General features: G+C 28.9%; 2 protein-coding genes across 2 annotated transcripts; both read left to right on the top strand.

The window, feature by feature from the left end:
- Window positions 1-10,989: 10,989 nt before the first annotated feature.
- LOC111242007 lies at window positions 10,990-11,626 on the top strand. Its single transcript, XM_022783027.1, has one exon. It carries the CDS (start codon window positions 11,056-11,058, stop codon window positions 11,458-11,460), a length of 405 nt encoding a protein of 134 aa, XP_022638748.1. The 5' UTR covers window positions 10,990-11,055; the 3' UTR covers window positions 11,461-11,626.
- Window positions 11,627-13,660: 2,034 nt separating this feature from the next.
- Window positions 13,661-18,256, top strand: LOC106765692 (FRIGIDA-like protein 4a). Its single transcript, XM_014650391.2, has 3 exons — window positions 13,661-14,620; window positions 17,244-17,419; window positions 17,496-18,256. Exons 1-3 carry the CDS (start codon window positions 13,789-13,791, stop codon window positions 18,075-18,077), a joined length of 1,590 nt encoding a protein of 529 aa, XP_014505877.1. The 5' UTR covers window positions 13,661-13,788; the 3' UTR covers window positions 18,078-18,256.
- The last annotated feature ends 2,489 nt before the right edge of the window (window positions 18,257-20,745 follow it).

Consider the following 20,745-nt stretch of genomic DNA (forward strand, 5'->3'; position numbering starts at 1 on the left):
GACACCTCTCTAGAGCAGGCCTTGGACAGCGATGAGCCAGCCCCTAGCACTTAGTAGCTTCTTAACTTAGTTCATTAGTTTTATTTCTATTTCTTATTGTCTCCCTTCTCTTTTATATTTTGAAAGACTTTACGATTGAGTAAAGCTTTTGAATTACTCATTTTATGGATGACTGTATATATTTATACTAGTACCATATCACTCTTACTGCTTTCTAGTATTACATTTGTGTTTGCCATGCTTATATACTTGCTATATAATTTTGGGATGTTACAAGGATCACATTGATTCTTTTTAAAAAAATATAAATTAAATTAAATAAACCCTTCAACAAAGAAAATTAATATTAGATTACATAAATCCTTCAAATATTAAGACTAAAACTATGAAACCTAACTTTTATATATTATGAAGCTATTTTATGCCAATAATTTAGGAGTGTTTTGGATAAGAAAACATTTCAAATGACAATTAATTATAAAAACAATTATGAAAATGTTAGATATTTACTCATTCACGTGAAAAAATATTTAGATTATGTTTGGATTTGTGGTAGAAAGTGAAATGGGATAGATTATAATATAATATAGCAAAATGGATTGGATTAAAAATCGTGGGTAATTGAGAGATGGCCCAACAAAGAGATTCAGAAGGAAAATTAAATGATCAAGGATTTCGTTAGAGACAGCTAAAATATTATAATATTAGTTTATATTTTAATTTTCTAAAGTGATAGATGATACAACTATATCATCTAATTTTCTATGTATTTCATAGGTTTTATAAGTATTTTTCTTTCAATCATTCACAAAATATTTTTGTCTTTTAACTCTATATTTCTTTGTTTTTTCTTAGCTTTATTCTATCAGTAATTTGCAATATTATAAAACAGACATTTCATTTCATTTATTGACAAAACAAGGTAGAGTAGAATAAATTAATTTTCACTTCCCCTTTTACTCTTACTTTAAATGATTTTCTTTTTTTCAAGTTCATCTGCTAACAAAACCAGCACGCACACCACGACAGAGACCATCCATCACGCACACGTGGAGAAGACGGTGGTCTAGTGCCGTCGGTAGTACTCATCAATGCTCCACATTTTAAAAGAATTTAATTTTCATTTAATATATAAAATTAAAACTTGGTCAGAATCAAAATTTCAACAATAATCAACTATGATTTTTTATTATAATTAATGAAACAAAAACATATTTAATCTTAAAAAAGGAAAAAACATTTTACTATGCACTTACATAGTAGGTACTTTCCAACTCATTTTTCATAACAAAGAATTATCTTTACTTCCGACATAAATCATTTAAATAATAAATTTGATATTTAAAATCTTTGTTAATTATCCGTAACTATAATATGATCATTAAAAACAGAAACAGTAATTTTATTTTTCTAACTTTTATAATTGACCTCTATTGAAATAATTTATAAAGTGTTTTCTTAGCAAGAACCTTTTCCAGAAATGGAGTCACTGTTCTTTTGTCAGATTTCTACGCTCTTATCCACAATGCGATCTGCTACTGCCCTCCCTTGTCTCCCCTTTTCTATCCCCACCACATCTCATTCATTACGATATCACTAATTCACATTTTATTGACTTTTTATTTTATTATCTATATATTTATATTTTAATGTATTTTAACTATTAATTAAAATCAACAATGTTATATTACCATACTTAAATTGTTCTCATTTCTTAAACTAATCTATCAATTCCACTTAAAACTCACAATTTCATTTACCCTAGACTATATAGATTCATTAAAATTTATTTGATTTAGGTTACAAGTGATACAAAGGCTTAAACTATATAGAAAAATATTAGACCATACTATCCTATAATATCTTTGGATTATTTCAACTTTTAAATTTTTATCTTACAATAAAAATAAAACATTATGTATATTTAAAATAAAATTAGTTATAAACTTATGAGTATATATTTCACAAGTCAATATTATAATTTTTAATTTGGTTTAAAATTTATTTTTTAACATTGCATCCAAATATTGATAAGTTAAAATAACAAAATTTATCATTTGTTGAATCTATTAGATGTTTCAAATTATTCTAAAATTATTATTTAATATCTAAATTTACATTCAAAAGAAGGAGAATTTTTTATTAATAAAATATAATATTAATTTATAAATATATAAATAGATGTAAAATTTATTTTATAAAAATTTCATGATATTAAATTAAATTAATTTTTTTTTTCAAATTATATGATATTATCTTTTTTTTAAATATCGAAACGATCCCAGCCCCACATTGATTCCTACAAGAAATCAAGTTTGTTGGGTTGTTATTTTCATCACTTATTCAAAGAAAAAACTACTTTGCCACGAAACACAAGGTCCTACTAAAGCATTCAAAAGTTATCCACCCTGCAATCAGTTATTTTAAAATATATAAAAGCAAAAACTTAAAAGATTCCATCACCACCATTTTATTAATTATTTTAAAACTAAAAAGAAATAATAAAACAACTTTTAGCCTATTACTTTTACTATACACACGTACAAATAAATAAATAAAAAGCCAAAATAACAAAATTAATATATACAATATAACATGTCATATATTTTCTACTTGAGACATGTATGTATTGATGAATTGGAAACATAATGAATAATGAATGATCAGTTATAATTTGTTTTATTCTTCAAACAACGAATCATATATTTAAGATCGAGATATTTCTTGTGATAATGATATTTAGACAATATTTTTTTGACAACATTTAAACATTAATTACATGTTAATATATGTGATTGGTCAAAAATTACTCCACAATAATGTTTATAATTATTATTATTTATTGTGGAATAATTTTTTATCAATCACAGATTGACACATCATCAATGTTCAAATATTGTTAAAAAAAATGTTATCTAAATATCATTTATCCATTTCTTATAGTCTTAAGTTAAAGATTTTTTTTTCTCTATAATAATGAAGATATTTCTTCGGTATTGTCAATTATTTGACTAACAGTAACCTGTCTTGCAAAAGAATAGTATGATGTAAGTTACATGTTATAGATATGAATGTTTTTGTTTAAATAAATATTTTTTATTATTAGAATTAAATATATTTTTAGTATCAAAATTATAATTTATTTTTAATTTAAATTTGATATAATTTAGTCTTTTAAATTTTAAAAATAAACTGATATAGTTAAACATTAAAATGAAAGCTAATTTAAATATTTAATATTTAAAATTATTTATCACTCCTTTTTCTAATAATGAATATTTAATTTTTCATTACATATATTTTTGAAATTTGAGATATTTTTATAATTTTGTGTGTTTAAGACATTTTGGTTAAGTCTTAATTATATAGATAAAAGGTGTTATGCTAGGTGTGTAATCTATCTATCATAATAGTAAATAAACAAATTACAATTTTCCAACATGGTTGCCTTTATCGATCTTTTTCATGCTACCTACCAATTATCCCCTACAATGCAAATTCATCATTACACCGTCGATTAATTACATCCCATGCACGTGTATGATGGGTCGTTTTCGTTTCTTAAATTATTTTTAAAAAAGGAAAATGATATTTTGACACCAATTTTTGACACTATTTTGACACTGCACACGTGTCAAAACATGGTTGGACAATTTTAAATTAAAAAAAGTTGAGACAATGACATTCAGAAGAAAAAAATCAAAGTTTTTTTTAAAATTTGAAATCGTCCAATCACATTTTGACACGTATACATTGTCAAAATAGTGTCGAAAATTTGATGTGAAAATATCATTTTCCTTTAAAAAATAGGAAACAAAACTATCAAAGATATATAAGTCCTAAACAGTATAGTTATTTCAAATTATTCAATTATCCTTTACTTTTACCATTATCACTATTTAGAGTGGCATTATACACAATAAGCTAAATAGTGTTAAAAAGATTCATTTTTCTTTAAATATCCATTCAAGAGGATAAATCTTAGCAGGCAATTAAATTATTTATAATTTATATGTAAATGAGTATTATTTGCTCAATGTAAAGATAAGTTGGGATGATAAATAAACTTGTTTTTAGAATACTATGTAAATCATTTTGATTTTGACAAAAATAAATATATTAATTGAATTACAATATATAAATATAAATAATATTTAATTTAAGGTTTGGTAGGTAGATAAATATAAATATCTATATATTTGTTTTTGTTTTATCTCATTCGAAACTCTAATTTATTAAATAATTTAAATTTTTTATATTAATTCCTTTTATACTCAATTTACTAACTTATTTTTTAAAACAATTAATTATTTTTAAATTTATACATAATTATTTAATATTTATCTAATCATTGTTTGATATTTTATTTTACATTAATACAATTACAAATTTTTAATGTAATTTTTATATTTTTAAAGAAAATTATTCAATTAACATTTATAACAGTAAAAAGAAAGAGACACATATATTATTTTTTTAATAAAATAATACAAAAGTTATATATCCATTAAGTACAAAAATGAAAACAAGAATCCATTTTTATTTAAAAATAAAATAAAATTTATACTTATCCGGCATTATACACTGGCATAAGTCATACTTATAAATGAAAAAGGTTTCTTATGTATGTTAACAAAGGATGGCAAGCAAAAAGTGGCGTGTGCAAAGAAGTAGGTTAAAACGTGTAATGTTACAACCTTAGTTCTATTTCGGTTTCATTAGCTGAATAGAAAAGTTATCTACATAATATATATATATATATATATATATATATATATATATATATATATATATATATATATATATATATATTATAAAAGAAAAATTAACCCCATAATTGAAACAAGAAGAATCAAACAAGAGTGAGACCACATGACAGAAAAATAAATGGATAAACATTGAAAGGGGAAGTCTTTTTTTCTGTTTAAAAGAAGACTTTCACGTGCATCCCAGGTTAATTTTTTTGTCCTTCTCCTAATTTGTCGAGAAGAACCAAACAGGAAAGATGGTATATGTAAAAAGTTTTGTATATTGATACTAGATTAATATGTACTTAGTATGTTGGGAATGTCCATTCAAAACCTCAGAAATTGTTTATGGGTATTGATTTTAATTAAAAAAGCATCTCAAGAAGGCAAAAAAACATATAGTTTTGTATGTATAAAAAGGAAGTTTTGGGTTTTTTGAGCTTAGAAGGAGAGTGAGTGATGGATTCCCAGTCTCAGGTGCAGAGAAAGCTGACGGTTTCGGTTTTAGCAGAAAGTGAGAGTGGCGGCGGCAACGGAACGGCGTCGTTGGCCAAAGGGCAGTGCCTGTGTTCTCCAACGACACACGAAGGCTCCTTCAGGTGTCGTTTACATCGCTCAGTCACAGCTTCATCATCTCCACCTTCCTGGATGAAACGCTCCAAGTCCAAATAACAACGCTGTCGTTTCATGTCTCTCTCTGTCTCTTCCTGTCTGTGCTGTTGCTGTGTTTATCACAGCTTTCCCAACATGCCTATGTAAGTGGTTAAGTTACTCATACTAGTACTGTTACAGAGAGAGATAATTAATAATTATTTAATTAATTAATGCTTTAGTGGATCCACTAATCACTCTTTAGCTTCTTCAAATCGTAGTTCTTCTGTCTCACAGACCACCCACATAATTCATCTGAAATATTAAGGATTTTTTTTTTTCTCTTTTTCATTTTCTGGGTATGAATTTAAACGGTCATGAAGTTCTTGATAAAATTAAGGAACAAAACATGCAGGTTGTTTTCTTATTCCTAAACTAGAGAGATTGTTGATCTGAAATGGTGTAATTAAGTACTTGTAATAATTCTTGTTAATAATATAGCCCAGATTTAGATCTGTAATTTGGCCACCCCCAGATTTGATTTGGATAACAAGCGGATCCAAGGCTGTTGCAAATTTTACTTTGTAGCATGATCCATAATTCTGTTCACGTGTTATCATCTTCTTTTGTTTTCTCTGAGGTAGCAGATTCCTCTGAAGAGAGAGATTTAGAAATAAAAAGAATATATTTTGTCTTTATTTTCTTTTTAGATAAGATCTCTGCGTTTTCATATGGTTTTTATCTTAGTCTATCTTTTACTCTAAAAGATTCATTATTTTTCTAAACGTTGAGATATTAAATTAATATTTTTAACTTCTTTTATAGTGTACAAGAACTTTAGTCATGTTTAAAAATTCTTTTAACAATACTTTTGATAATTTTTTGATTTATTGATTTTAAATGATTTTTAAATATAAATTTAAATAGATTAATAAAATAATGACATATATTTAGTTTAAAAAAATTGATAAAAAGTTGTAAAAATATAAATCCAAAAATGATTAAAAAAGTTGTCAAAATATTGTCTAAAAGAAAAAGGTAAAGATTAGAAACACATTTTATCAATAAAAACAAAACATAAATATAAGAAATATGGAAAATGATATTTTAACACCTGACATCATTTTGACACTGCACACATGTCAAAATGTGGTGGGACGATTTTAAATTAAAAAAACAAACTTTTGTTTTTCTCTTCCAAATATACTCCTGCCTCAATTTTTTTAATTTGAAATCATCTAATCACATTTTGACACGTGTGCAGTGTCAAAATGGTGTCAAAAAATAGTGTTAAAATATTATTTTTCAATAAATATACCATGGAAAATAAATAAAAAAATATATAGAAGTGAAAATTTCATGTGTACAAACCGAGATATTATTTCTTTGACTATGTATATTTTTTTATACTTGTTTGTGTTTAGTACCATGTAAAAATGTTCATTATCATTTTTCTTAGTTTAGATATTGAATATTGAAGGTTAATTTTTAGTTTTTAGCGTTTACAGTAATATATAATGAGGATTTTCCTGTTTGATATATATAACTCTATTAAATATTTTAAGAAGAACTATTTTTTTACAATAAAGTACATCGTTAACTTTACTGCAACCATTCTATTTAATTCTTATTTTTTTTAATATCTCATATATTTTAATTGTTAAACTTTTATTCAGGTATCAAACAGATAGAGAAGACTGATTAAAATATATTTTAATATTTTCTTCATAATTTTTTAATTATAACATTTAATAAAAATTCAAATTATTTACATGAAGTTAGATGAGTATGAATTTTTTTTTTTTTACTTTCTCTTTCTTCTTTCCTATTATTTAAACACGTCACATTTTTAATTAATTTTAAAACTCTTTCTTTTAAAACTCAATCATTGATGGAAGATATTTTTTAATGGAACCACAAAATCTCACCATCCTAACCATTTTGATGACACTTGTTTGGGAATAGATATTATTAAAAAAAAAGGACATATATTTACTATCCTTGCAAATATTTTGAATTTTTTTAAAATTATAATTAAAGGGGTTTGCTAACTTGTGTAGGCCTGTTTTTCAGTTGGTACATTTTAGCAATGTGTATCGAGTTTCAGTAGACAAAAATACCCCTATATATCATGAATTCTAAGTTTTAAGATTAAGGGTATTTTAATAATTTTCATTCTCAAAATTTTTTAAAAAAAAAACCCAAACCCTTACCCATCTCTCTCATTCCTCTCAACCATCTCTCTTCCATCTCTTTCACTCCAACCTTTTCTCTGTCATCCCTACTCTAGCTCCAATTGAAAAAAATCAGAAACACTTGCCTTATTTTAATAATTTTCATTATCAAAACTAAAAAGAGAAAACCTCAAACTCTTAATCACCTCCTTCATTCCTCTCAACCTTTTCTCCTTCATCTCTCTCACTCAAACTTCTCTGTCATCTTTGCACTAGTCCCAACTAAAAAAACATTCATAATTAAACGATTTACTTTTGTAATGAGTTGAGTCATTTTCACCTTTCGAAAAAAGTTCATTCAAAATCTCTTTAATTTCATCATCTTCACTATATATATATATTACAACCGACGGGCACAACTTGCACCAAGACTTATGAGCATCCTTCCTTTACATTCCTTTACATTCTGAGACTACTACGTAACATTGATCTGTGGCCATTTAATTTTTTTGGTAGAAATTCATTAACTTGTTTTCCTTTACTAAAGTAAAAAACAAATCAAAATACAATAAAATTCTAAATTATAAAATCAAGCAATAAAAATTCTAAATCTTGAAATTTTATTTATAATTATATAAAGAAAAAATTAGGCGTTTTAATTTTTTTATTCATGTAAGTATTTTTTTTCTCTAACAATTTTATTTGATAATGAGTGTTTTTTTAGTTAAAGCTAGTGCAGAGATGACAAAGGAAATGTGTTGAGTGAGAAAGATAAAGGAGAAAGGGTTGAGAAGAATGAAGGAGGTGAGTAAGGGTTTGGGGTTTTTTTTTTTTTTTTTAATTTTGAGAATGAAAATTATTAAAATAAGACAAATGTTTTTGATTTTTTTCAATTAGGACTAGAGTAGGGATGACAGAGAAAATGGTGGGGTGAAAGAGATGAAAGAGAAAGGTTGAGAGGAATGAGAGACGTGGATAAGGGGTTTGGGGTTTCTTTTTTTATTTTTTTAATTTTGAGAATGAAAATTATTAAAATACCCTTAACCTTAGAACTTACAATTCATTATATAAGAGTATTTTTGTGTACTGAAACCCGGTACATATTGCTAAAATGTACCAACTGAAAAACAGGGCTACGCAAGTTAGCAAACCCCATAATTAAATATAATAACTATTTATTTATTTAAATAATCGCAGTTACAAGTAAGTGAGTTAGACGTTATTTATCTTTTCACATGAGAATAAATCACAAAATTTAACTAACCAATGCAATTATTTCATGTAAATTTTTTATAATTATACTAAAAATGAAATAGACAATACTTGTTATATACAGATGTAATAAATCAACATTTCAATTTTTCATCTAATAATGTCAACGATATAATTAATGAACGTGATTATTACTGAAAAAAATTATAATTATAGTACGAAAACAGTCAATATTTTGTTATTTTATTGAACAAAAAATGAAAATACATATTGAATAAACAAAATATTTTTTACTTATGAGTTTTTCGCTCAATCAAATATATCGAATAACTTATTTATAAAGAAAAAGAAAACTTAATTTAGATTGTGATTGAATGAAAATAAAAATATAAAAGGAATAATAATTTTATTATTATTTAAGGTAGAGCTGATAACTTAATTTTTTTTTATATAGATCACATTCATAGTCCATGATCAAGGTAAGATTAACGATAAAAATTGAGTCATTTTCGCATAACCTTATAGCTTATAAGTTGGACAGGTTACATAAAATTTCCAATTATACATCCAAAAAAGTTCAACCTAATAGATACAAATCAATAAGTTATTTTACTTTTAATTTCATGTTTTAAAAATTATAGATTTCTAAGAATATTGTATATTAAATATAATTTATTTTGTTACCGTAATTATACATTTGATACTTTATCTACATTTAGATTTAATTTATCCTTTTATATTTTAAAAAGTTCAATTAATTTTTTGTTTTCAAAACGAAAACAAATGTGTCATGTTTATCATTGAAAATAAGGTTCCCGTTACCGAGACAAATTCTAAGGGCCAAATGACAAATTTCTTGAGGTTTAACCTATATAATGCTCAATAGTACTATATTTCTAGCTCAAATTCTAAGTCCAATGCAAAGAGGGTGACAATCTCGTTATGAATGAAGTGAAACTTTATGCAAACAAATAAAATAAACCAAATATCCCCGTAAATATATTCCAATTGTTAGCAAGAATAATTCTAATAAACCAAAATTTTAAAAAATGCAACAAATAAAGAGGTATATGGTTAGTAAGATTTAGCAATTTTTTTATACTAATTTACATTTAATCAAGCACTTATAGACCAATAAATAAATCACCTCCAAAACATAATTTGTATAAATGGGTCAAATTACATGCACCAATCTAATTCATAACAATGAGTTGGTTAAAACAAATGTAAATTTTAATAAATCAGAATTAAATTTACTTTACTAAATATTATCCTCACTTGAGCCGGAATAAATTAGATTTATTCACTAATGTGATAAAAAATTTTATTAAAAAGCCAATAATTCAGTAATAACCTAACATAATTGAAAAACAAATGAGATTTTAAAAATATACACAAATCATTTTGAGTTGTCATTCATTATATTTGTTATAGTAAAAAAAAAGCTTTGATGAATTTTTAATTAAAAACTTAAAATATATAAATAAATATAAATCATATTTTAAAAGTTAATTTTGTAAGATTAAATTAGAATGATTACTTATTAATGTTTAGTCTAAAACTCAAAATATATATATATCTTAATATAGAAAAAATATTAAAAATCTCATATCAACTAAAAATAAAAATAAATTTATAATATATAAATGAATGTAAATTTTATTTTATAAATCTTTTTAAAATTCATTTCTTAATAATATCGAATGCATTAAAAGTGTTTCCTTTATGGAAGGTATCTATGTGACTCTCATCAACTTCTCTTCCACGACCAACCACTACATCAAGCTCGTTTTTCGATTTCCTACTGATGTAGAAGCTTCATCGTCGTCCATTAAATTGTGCTTCTTGTTGTTTCTGACCTAGCCACGCGTCATGTTTTTATCGGATTAACAATGTCACCAAAATTCCTTGTTTTAAAAGGACACCGAAAGAACGCCTTAATTGCTGAGTGGTTCATCTTTTCTCCCATTTTCTAAGTTTCCTTGAAGTTGAACCCAATCCTTTTTGGTTCTAAATCTAATGGTATTGAATAGACCCTAACACTATTAAGTCAACGAAACTCAATGCATGATTTCATCAACAAATAAAATTATATAAAAACTGGACCAGAACACAGTACCACATGGAATATGCCCCAGAAAACAGTCCCACGTAGCAATTACATGCAGTCTTCATGTGCCCCACGTGCCTCAGTTATTACTACCCAGAGCGTGATCCCCAATCTAGCTTTTACTTTGCCAAGTGAACCCAACAAAATAAAAAGGTTCCAATAACAATACCCTATTTTCTCTTTACCAATCCAACACCATGTGCTTTTTTATATTCTAAACATGTTTTCGTCACTCCTCACTTTGCTCATTTACACTCCTTTGCGTGTCACTTTGAGCTTCCTGGCTCCAACCACAGCACAAACTTCTGTTCCAAGTGACTCCATGGATATCAAAGGTTGGCGCAATTCCGGCAAGAGAGAAATCCATCTGGGAAGTTGTCACCATGAGATTGAGCATGTGCACTCGCTAGCACCCAAGTTGCGGTGGAAGTTATTGTGGATGAAGATCAAGAAAGAAAAAAAGAGGCTTTTTCAGTCTGCATCGTTTCAGGTCCCTTATGACCAACACACTTACTCTCAGAATTTCGATCAAGGCACTGCGCTTTATGAACCTGATAATCTCTCTAGATCTTTCTCTGTTCGCTTTGCCGATCCTTCTATCGTACTTGTAACAAGAAAAGGCTAGTTGATGACCAAGGCTTTGAGACATTATGTCTGTAATCTGTCTATTATCTTTTACTTTTTCAGTGGTTAATTTCTTCATTGTAATTACATTATAGTTATGTGTAATGAAATTTCTCCATCAAGAAGTAAAGAATATATCTGCCACTCTCGTGTTCTTACAACTTGAGTTAGAAAGAATGAATTCAATTCTAAAAACTAGCTTGTAGATACTATCTTTAGTTCGTGTTCCCTTTTCTGCTTTGATCAATATCAGTGTTCAATTAACCAGAACGTCGTATTAAATCAATGTAATGAGTTATTTTGCTGCAAACCAAAAAGTCAATTTGTGTTACTTAGGAGCTCCGATTGAGCCAAAAATGGAGTCACTTTCAATTGGTCTATCCTCGAAGTAGCTAGAAAACCCACCAAACGGTTTATCTCTACTTTCTTTTTTCCTTTTTCTTAACAAACGTAACAAAAAGAAAACCTAGCCTCTCAGAAAATACCACCTTAGCTATCATCTGACCACGAAGAAAAAAAAAATGTCTTTGACGAAGAAATTGCCCAAACTTCTCTCAAGAAATTCAGTCTGTTTTCTTTAATTTAAGTATTTCATTTTTGACTTAATACCAATTATTTTAGATTATAGGGATCCATAGTCATATTCAAATTGAATTAAAAATTAACTCTGAGGTGTCACTTGCTATATCTGAAGTTTCTATGAACTAAAAAAGTGTAAGAAAGGTCATAGGACACGAAATAAAGTCTTAGGAAAACGTTAATTATATGTTTCTTGTGTCGAACACTATACTATGTCACATGAGCCTATAGTCAGTAGTCTTAGCTAAAATTATCTATGAAAGTTACATTTCTCAGTTCTCGCTAATATTGCACATGGTTGAGTGATTAAAAACCAATAGGTAGCTGTTTTAATTAGGTGCAATGATATGATTAAATTTTATGTCTCATTGTAATGCTATCTATATTTAAATAACTTATGGAAAGAATACCTTCTGGTCATAAGTAAAGAAATATCGATGTAATTATTAAAACTAATTCTCTATATTTTAAACATCAAATTACTTTTTTAATATTTGAAGTGAATAATGTTGTCCGTGAATGGATAAAGATAATATATATATATCCTTAACCAATTTAAAAAAACTGTTTTAAGTTAGGAAAAAGATAATATATAATAGACTTCACAACCAATTGACAAATCACGTAAGACATGCAAGATAAAAAGGAATTTGATCAATTAGTAATGCGTAAAACTATTTTATATTACTGATAGTTTACAAGTTTTTTTTTTGACAAAAATTAAAAAGTGAAAAAAAGGAATTTTGTATTTGATTTTAAAAAAGAAAAATCTTATACTATTATATAAAGATGATTTAGTTTTTTGATATACATAATTGTTTTTCAATTTTATATCTAAACGTTCACAAATTTTTGTGACTTTTTTAAATTTAATAATTTCTTTAAATTCAATTTTTTTAAATTTAACTATTTTTTTTAAACTAAAATAGTTATTTGTAATAAAATATTATCTATAAAATAAATAAAAATTGTTTACGATAAAATTATTAAAAATATTTATATTCATTTTATAATTATAATTCATTATTTTTATTTTACAAAAATAAAAATAACATACACGTATGTTTTAATAGTATATAATAATCTATTTTATTATATAAGAACCATTTTTTGTATATATTTTGTTTCTAAGTTTACCTTCTAACTATTAATTTAATCAAAATAATTAGTCTACCAAATTTATTCTTTAACTATTTTTTTTAATTTAATCATTTTTTACTATTTGACTTTTATTATCTTTTAAATTTAAATATTCTTTTAAACTAAAATAAATATTAATAAAAAATTATTTACATAAAACAATAAAAATTACTTAAAATAAAATTATAAGAGTTATTTAAATTTTCTTTTATAATTATACTAATAATAATTTTATTATTTTTTATCATAAAAAAAACACATATTCACCTTTTTTTTCTTTTGAAAAAATAGTTGATTGAAAATATTGTTGTAAATAATAAAATTACAAATTTTTATTTTATTTATACTTTAGTCGAAAAAAGTAATTAAATATATATTTAGCCTTTTAAAACATGTATATTTATTAAATAAGAGAAAACTTTAATAAATTAGGGTAAAACTTTTTTTTTATACAAAACACATGGTAAAGTTTTAATGTTTGTATTGTCTCTCATTTTCAGACCCCCTTTCCTTCAAGTCATGAACAGGAAGCAACTCAAATTGTTCTGCTGCTCAACGGTAAATTAGGGTTTTTGGTTTCGGTTTCAGAAGAGAGTTACACTACTCTCCAATGGCGACCCAATTGTCAACGACAGCATCCTCGAAGGTCCACCAATTCTTCGAGGAGCTGGAAACGAAGAAGACTATCCTGGCCAAATGCACAAACCTCTTCACCACCCTCTCCACCCACTTCTCTTCCCTCCAAAACTCCGTCACCGATAAATCCCAATTCCTTGATTCAAAGCTCCAATCCCTCGAATCCATCTCCGGCGAAACCCTCCAATCCCTCCACCGCCGCCAGACTTCTATCCCGGAGCGCGAGTCCGCTGCAGCCGCCCGCATCAGTGACCAGAAGGAGGCCGCTCTAGCCGAGCTTCGCGCCCCTCCTCTTGCGGACCCCGACCTCTCTACCGCGCTCAAATCCCTCTCGCGGAAGATGGACGCTGCGGCGCTGCTACGGTTCGTTGTGTCGAAGCGAAAGGAGTCGGCGTCGCTGAGGGCTGAGATCGCTGAGGCAATGGCTGAGGCGGTCGACCCGCCGCGGCTGGTGCTAGAGGCGGTAGAGGAGTTTCTGAGGAGCAAGGCGGCGAAGTCCGGGGTGACGGATAAGAGGTGGGCGTGCGGGCTTCTGATTCAGGCGCTTATGGTTTCTGACTCGAGAGAATATTCTAGGAAGATAATGGAGAGAGCCGTTGCGGTTGTGGAAATGTGGAAGGAGCATTTGGATGGGGAATCAGATAGTGGTGCAGCAGAAGTGGTTATGTTTCTGCAGATGGTGGTATGTTTTGGGTTAAGGTCCAGGTTTGATGACGAGTATTTGAGGAAGTTCGTTATGGAGTTTGCTTCTAGAAGGGACATGGCAAAGCTTGCTGCTTCCTTACAGTTCGGGGACAAGATCATAGGTTTGTGTTTTTTCTTTGGCTAAATAAACTACCTTGGAACATGCCGTTTTTCTGTTAAGTTCTATACATGTATTCCCTGTAGTGTTTGAAACTTGGAACTTTACGTGTAGTTTTTTTTTATAAGGGCCTGTGTTGTTCAAACATTGTACATTATCTTTTTCACAAACAATTGAGAGAAAAGACGTATGGTTGAGGACTACTTTTCAATAGGGCGGTTGTTTTCTTAAATTCGAAGAGGCTGAGTATTATTCGTACTCTTCCAGTAGGTCTTTGCCTTGGTCACTTCTATGATATGCCACTGCCTCCCTGTGCCTTTAAATTCCCTAACACCATGCCTCACCCTCTATGCCAAGACATTGAATCATATTAGGGTAGCTGATCCTTAATACCCTGATGGGAATGTGAAACAAACCCAAGTTCCCTGTTTTTTCCCCCTCTTAAAAGGTGAGTTTAAGTTAACTTAACGTAGCTTGTAAGTTGAGATTTGATTCCACCACCCTTGAGGTTTCAATTTGGGAACCTCAAAGTGATCGCACCCGCAACTTAGGCAGGCTAGGGACAACCACCATTAAAGCAACTTTCAACACCTCCTATTGGTATCGTACGGTTTTTATGTCATTCGCCCCCATCATATTCTTGTGAACTGATGTCCAGTTATGTAAATATGAGTCAATAAAACAGACAGAATAAATGAAGAGAAAATTCACTCACAATCTTTAGGGATTTTAGTATTCTCCTATATAAACTAGCGTCTCTTTTCACTAACTTATTTTGACATTTAATGCAAGCCTTTATTAGGCAGATTACCATTGTAAAGCTCTAATTTTGTTTGAAGAAAGCACCTATGTTATTGTATTTAAGTTTTGCCTTAAAATGAAATTCACCCTGCACAAAAGTACAGATGCAGCCAATTATAAGACAAGAACACCACTTACAGAAATCTTAATTGAGAATTAAGATGTTTACATAATTATTTGCATTGTAAAAACTGCATTGCTAAGTTATACTGTTTTCATAGATCACAATAAAATTCTAAGAAACATATCTCTTAATAGTTTATAATTCAAATGAGTCTCACCATATAATGCAAATGAGTCTCATTAATGCAAATGAGTCTCACAATATAATGCAAACGAGTCTCACAATATAATGCTATAAGCCTTGCAATTTCTATAATATAAATTTATCCTTTTTTATTTCTTCCTAGTTTTTTATAATAACAGTGTCTATTAAGTGTTTAGTCGAGAATAAGTGTCAGTTCATTTTCCTTACTCCTATTCAAGCTGTGTCGGAGAGGTGTCCAAGATGTATCGAAGAGGTGTTTGAGTCGAATTTTTTTAGTGGTGGTGACACAGTTGAGGATAATTGAATATCTATAAAGTAGATGTCTAGCATGTTTTGAGTCCAAAAAAGGTGTTGAATACACAGATATATATTTTTTTTTTCCATTGGGGTGCTGGTGCTTCCTAGAAGTGGAAAGAGATAAAAATTGGAGTTAAGAAGGACTACTGGAACTTGATTGGAAGCTGTGACTCCTTCAAGAATCATAATCTTCAGATTGCCACCAGCAGGACAACATGTCATCAGCAATGCCTGAAATGCTTCTGGCACTCAGGGTCCCTTGAGGGTTACAATCCTACGCCTTTCAGTGCCTGTTTGAATTAAGCTTCTTTTGGGAAAATATAATTTTCTGTTTTCCTTGTAAATTCCTCGCTTAGCTTTTGAAATAAAAGAAATTTTTCTTCAAGAGTTAGCTGCAATAAACAGGTCATGTGGCAGTGTGCACCCTTCTGCATTCCATTATTATCCTGGTTTTGTCAGAGTCTGTGGTATGTATAAGACTATGATAACAACTTGACTTTTCAAAGTAGGCAGTGGAATTTGGATGTGGGGTCCATTCCATCTCTGGCCTCTGGTGGTGGTAAAGATGCGAAGCTGTTGTGGAAATGAAGGAAATTGAAATTTGATGGTGGTGCAATGGTGGCGGTGGGCTGAGAAAAAGCGAAGTATTGCAGTAAGAAAGGCTAACAGTGGTAATGGAAAGTATTGAGTCATGTTAGGAAGTTTAGAATATAAATGGGTTTCTGCGCATAATCACTTGAAGAGAATTCTCTGTGTGACATGTTCACGTTTAATTTTATTATTTAAAGAAGTTTGATTGTACCTTTTCCTTTTGAAACTGATATTAACTTAAAGTATTTTTCTGTGGTACTCCTTTGATTTTCTCTTTCAATGTTGCATCTGCTCATTGGTAACAGGCCACAGCCTCCTACTTGTCATGTATTGCCTGTCTACAAGTTTTCATAAAATGTCTTGTTTACCTTTCCAAACTTCCACCTCAATTTCCTGTTAGACCTATCCTTGTAGACATGTCGCCCTAGCTGCTTAACCTTTATGTTCCTCTGTGATAAATCAGAAACAAAATGACAGCCCAAATAAGCTGGTTAGAGAATTTAGTCTGTGTTATCACATACAACTCTTACCGTGATTCCGATTTATTTGTACGCTCCCATACTTTTACACTTCTCCTTGCTATAGAGATAAAGTAATATTTTTTATGTAATTATTTTTTGCCCAATGTATAAATACCTGCATATACTAATTAAGCAAATGATTTATGCAGATATTATAGATGAACTCATTAGCAGTGGCAAAGAGATAGAAGCTGTTTATTTTGCTTCAGAATCAGGTTTAACTGAAAGATTTCCTCCGCTCAACCTACTCAAGTCCTATCACCGGAACTACAAAAAGAATGTTACTACCATGTCGAAAAAGGGAAACAGCAATCATGCTACAACGGTGTGTTTATGTTACAGATGAAACGGTGTATGCCTTAGATGGATTGGATTCTTAATTCTGTCTTTTCATTGTTCAGGATGATTCAAGCACTTCAGAGTTGAATTCCATTAAGGCTATAATAAAATGTGTAGAAGATCACAAGCTTGAATCAGAATTTAACCTTGATCATTTGAGGAAGCGAGCTTCCCTTATTGAGAAAGCTAAGGCAGAAAGGAAAAAGAGTTCAACATCAGCAACTAAACCTCAGAACAAACGAGGCAATCGAGGCAATGGATCCAGTTCTTCTCGTCCAGCCAAATCAGCCAAATTTAGTAATGCACACTCGTCATCTTTCGGCCGCAGGAACTTAGCACCTTCTCTACAACCCAGTCCCGGTGCAAGATTTTCTGGTCCATTCAACTACCCCAGCCAGACCGTATTCGATGGTGCAACAGCTAATCCTTACGCGGCAACCTATGTAACTACCCACACGCAAAGTCCAGCTGGAATAACACAACAGCACTACTCTATTCCTGTGGACAATTTGGGTCCATCTGCTTACCGCTCTAGTGGTTCTTATTCAGGACAGGCTACCTATGGCATATACGATTACAGAAATGGTGCTCCCCTAACTTATCCACCTCCATACACAGTAGATCAACCTACTTACAGGGGCTAGGTTTTTAATTTCCCCCCTTTCCAATCTTTCTCTACCCGTGACTCATCTTTATGCTACTTTCATGTATTTTATTTCTGATTTTGCCCATGTCAAAATTGGAAATGAAACAAGATCCTGGGAAGGTAATTTACTCAAATACATAGTATATGGTGCCAAGGCAAAGTTCCTTCTTTTTCTTCCGAATTTTTTTCCTTTCTTTTTCAAAGTAATTAAATTTAATATTACATTTTGGTAAAATCTCGAGAGCCTGTAGTCTGCGGTTTGTTTACCCTTATTCCATTTCTCTTATTCGTTCTTCCTGCATAGCTATTTTCTGGAACTCCAAATTATCTTTGAACAGAAGTGGTAAAATGCTATTATAGTTAAAATTCCGGAAAATGTGTATACCGTCGGTATCCCAATGGGCTCGTGTATCTAATTTCCAGCATTATTCGGCCTCAGCCTCTACCATTTGGACTTGGCTATAGGAGAGAGGGCTGTTTGCTTAGCCATGCGTTAGGCTTTGTTTGAGCTATGGACTGGTTTGTTATACAAAAATCGGCTAAAAATCTTAATCCATTCCTTAAAGGGTGGACAAACTATTTTTTTTAATTCTTTTCATTTGTTTATATATATATATATATATATATATTAAAAATGTATTTAATTAAATAAATTAAAATAATTATTATATTTACATGATAAATTATTTTTTATAACTAATAATTAAAACTCATTTACAATTATAATGAGTTAAAGTTACTATACTAATTCATGTTTACATTTTTAAAGTAATATAGTATTAAAAAATCATTTGTTTAATATTTTATTTTAATTTTTAATTAAAAAATAAGAGAAAAGAGGACCAGTGCATCAAAATAGACTCGCAAGTTAAAAAATGTTTGACGAACTGAGTGGCTGACTCACTGGTCATGACATGACTCACTTTGTTCGTGGGTTTCGCCTAAACCTGTCTTAAATGTAAGATTCTACATTTCAACGGAAAGTATTACAAAATTCACAGTTTGATAATTTATTATTTATATTTTTAATTTTAAATTTTAAAAATCTTTTTCTTTTACTTTTATTTAAAATTTAATATTTTAAATTTCATATTACATCAACCCACTTTAATCAAAATGAGTTATAAAATTCTGATCTTAAATTTATTATTCTCCTTATAATATCTCCATCTATAGATGCATAAAAATTATTATTTGCTTACTTGTTATTGTGATTATACCTCAGATTTTTTTTTTGTCATTATTTAGTTTAACACGAGATTCTTTTTAATTCAATATTAACTTATTTTTTCTTTCATCTTAAACACAAAGTCGTGGCTGAAAATATTAAATAAAAGTTGGATATAGTGTATAACGAATGAGACACGGCTGGTGGAAAGATGTGGACGTTGGAATGTGTCGCATATTTCAATGCTTTTAAGATGGATAATGATATTTTTGACAACGATTTTTCAACTTCTTTATTTTCCTTTTTTAATTTGTTTTCTAAATAAATACTATTATATGCTCCCTTCTTTCACCTTGTTTTTATCAATCAAGCCTCGAGAAAACCATCACCAAACACATCATATTTTGTTCTTCCACAAAGTGAAATTTGCTTCCAAATTATATCTTAATATGCTCACATCACAAATTTTTATTTTTTATCAGACCTAATCTCGAGCTCTACTAAGATAAGTATATATACATATATAATATTTATTAATGATTTATTGATATACGTTTTTATTTGATTAAATATGTTATGTAAAAATTTCACAAATGACTTTGTATAATGTTTTTCTTCTTTAAGTTGATATGCCTAAGATTAGATGTCGCTTCAAATCTAGATAGAATGTAATTATAAAAGAAATTCCCGTACTTTTGCTATGTTATATGGTTTTAAATGTTGTAATAATACACATAATTAATTTATTTCAAGTAATGTATTATTTATAATTATTTATAATGTATCTATACACCTTTTACTTAGATGGATCACGTGATAATCATTTTGATTAATTTATCTAATACTCGTGTTAATGTGTTTTAATCGTTACTTCAAATTAATCACATTATTTCTTTTGATACGTCATTCATGATACAAGATAATGTTACTCAAATAGACATAGGTCGAAATAATCTTGGATCATGTCATCAAAATGATTTTGCATATAATTAGTATAATATAATATATTAACATAGATGTGAGTAATTTGTTTTAAACTAATCGTTCATGAAGTTTAATGAATTACGCGAGCTTGTTTTAACACGTAGAACCATCTTTTCTAACAGGGTTGTTGGAACTTGATATAATATAACGTTGTTGTCATGTCTTGCTGGGCCTATCTATTATTGTTTCCCTTGAACATATGTTTGTTTGATATTTTGTCTGTGGGAGGATGAAACATTGATTTAGTCAGTCATATTTAATTGAAAATCAAGCTTAGAAAAATTCTTCACCACCTTTTCATTATTGCATAATAATAGTAATAATATAAATATCTGAAGAGGACAGAATTGTTTGCTTCTGCAATTTCGTGTTTGGAGAAAAGATTTTTCGATTGTGATGCAGATATTATCAAGATACTCCAAAATATCATATTCATCAATGTCACTACTTTTCAAGTTTCGTTGTCTACACACTCTAATTTTTATTTTATTGTTATTTTCTAAAATTGGAATAA

The sequence above is a fragment of the Vigna radiata genome, chromosome 7 (genome assembly GCF_000741045.1).
Source record: "Vigna radiata var. radiata cultivar VC1973A chromosome 7, Vradiata_ver6, whole genome shotgun sequence".
NCBI lineage: Eukaryota > Viridiplantae > Streptophyta > Magnoliopsida > Fabales > Fabaceae > Vigna > Vigna radiata.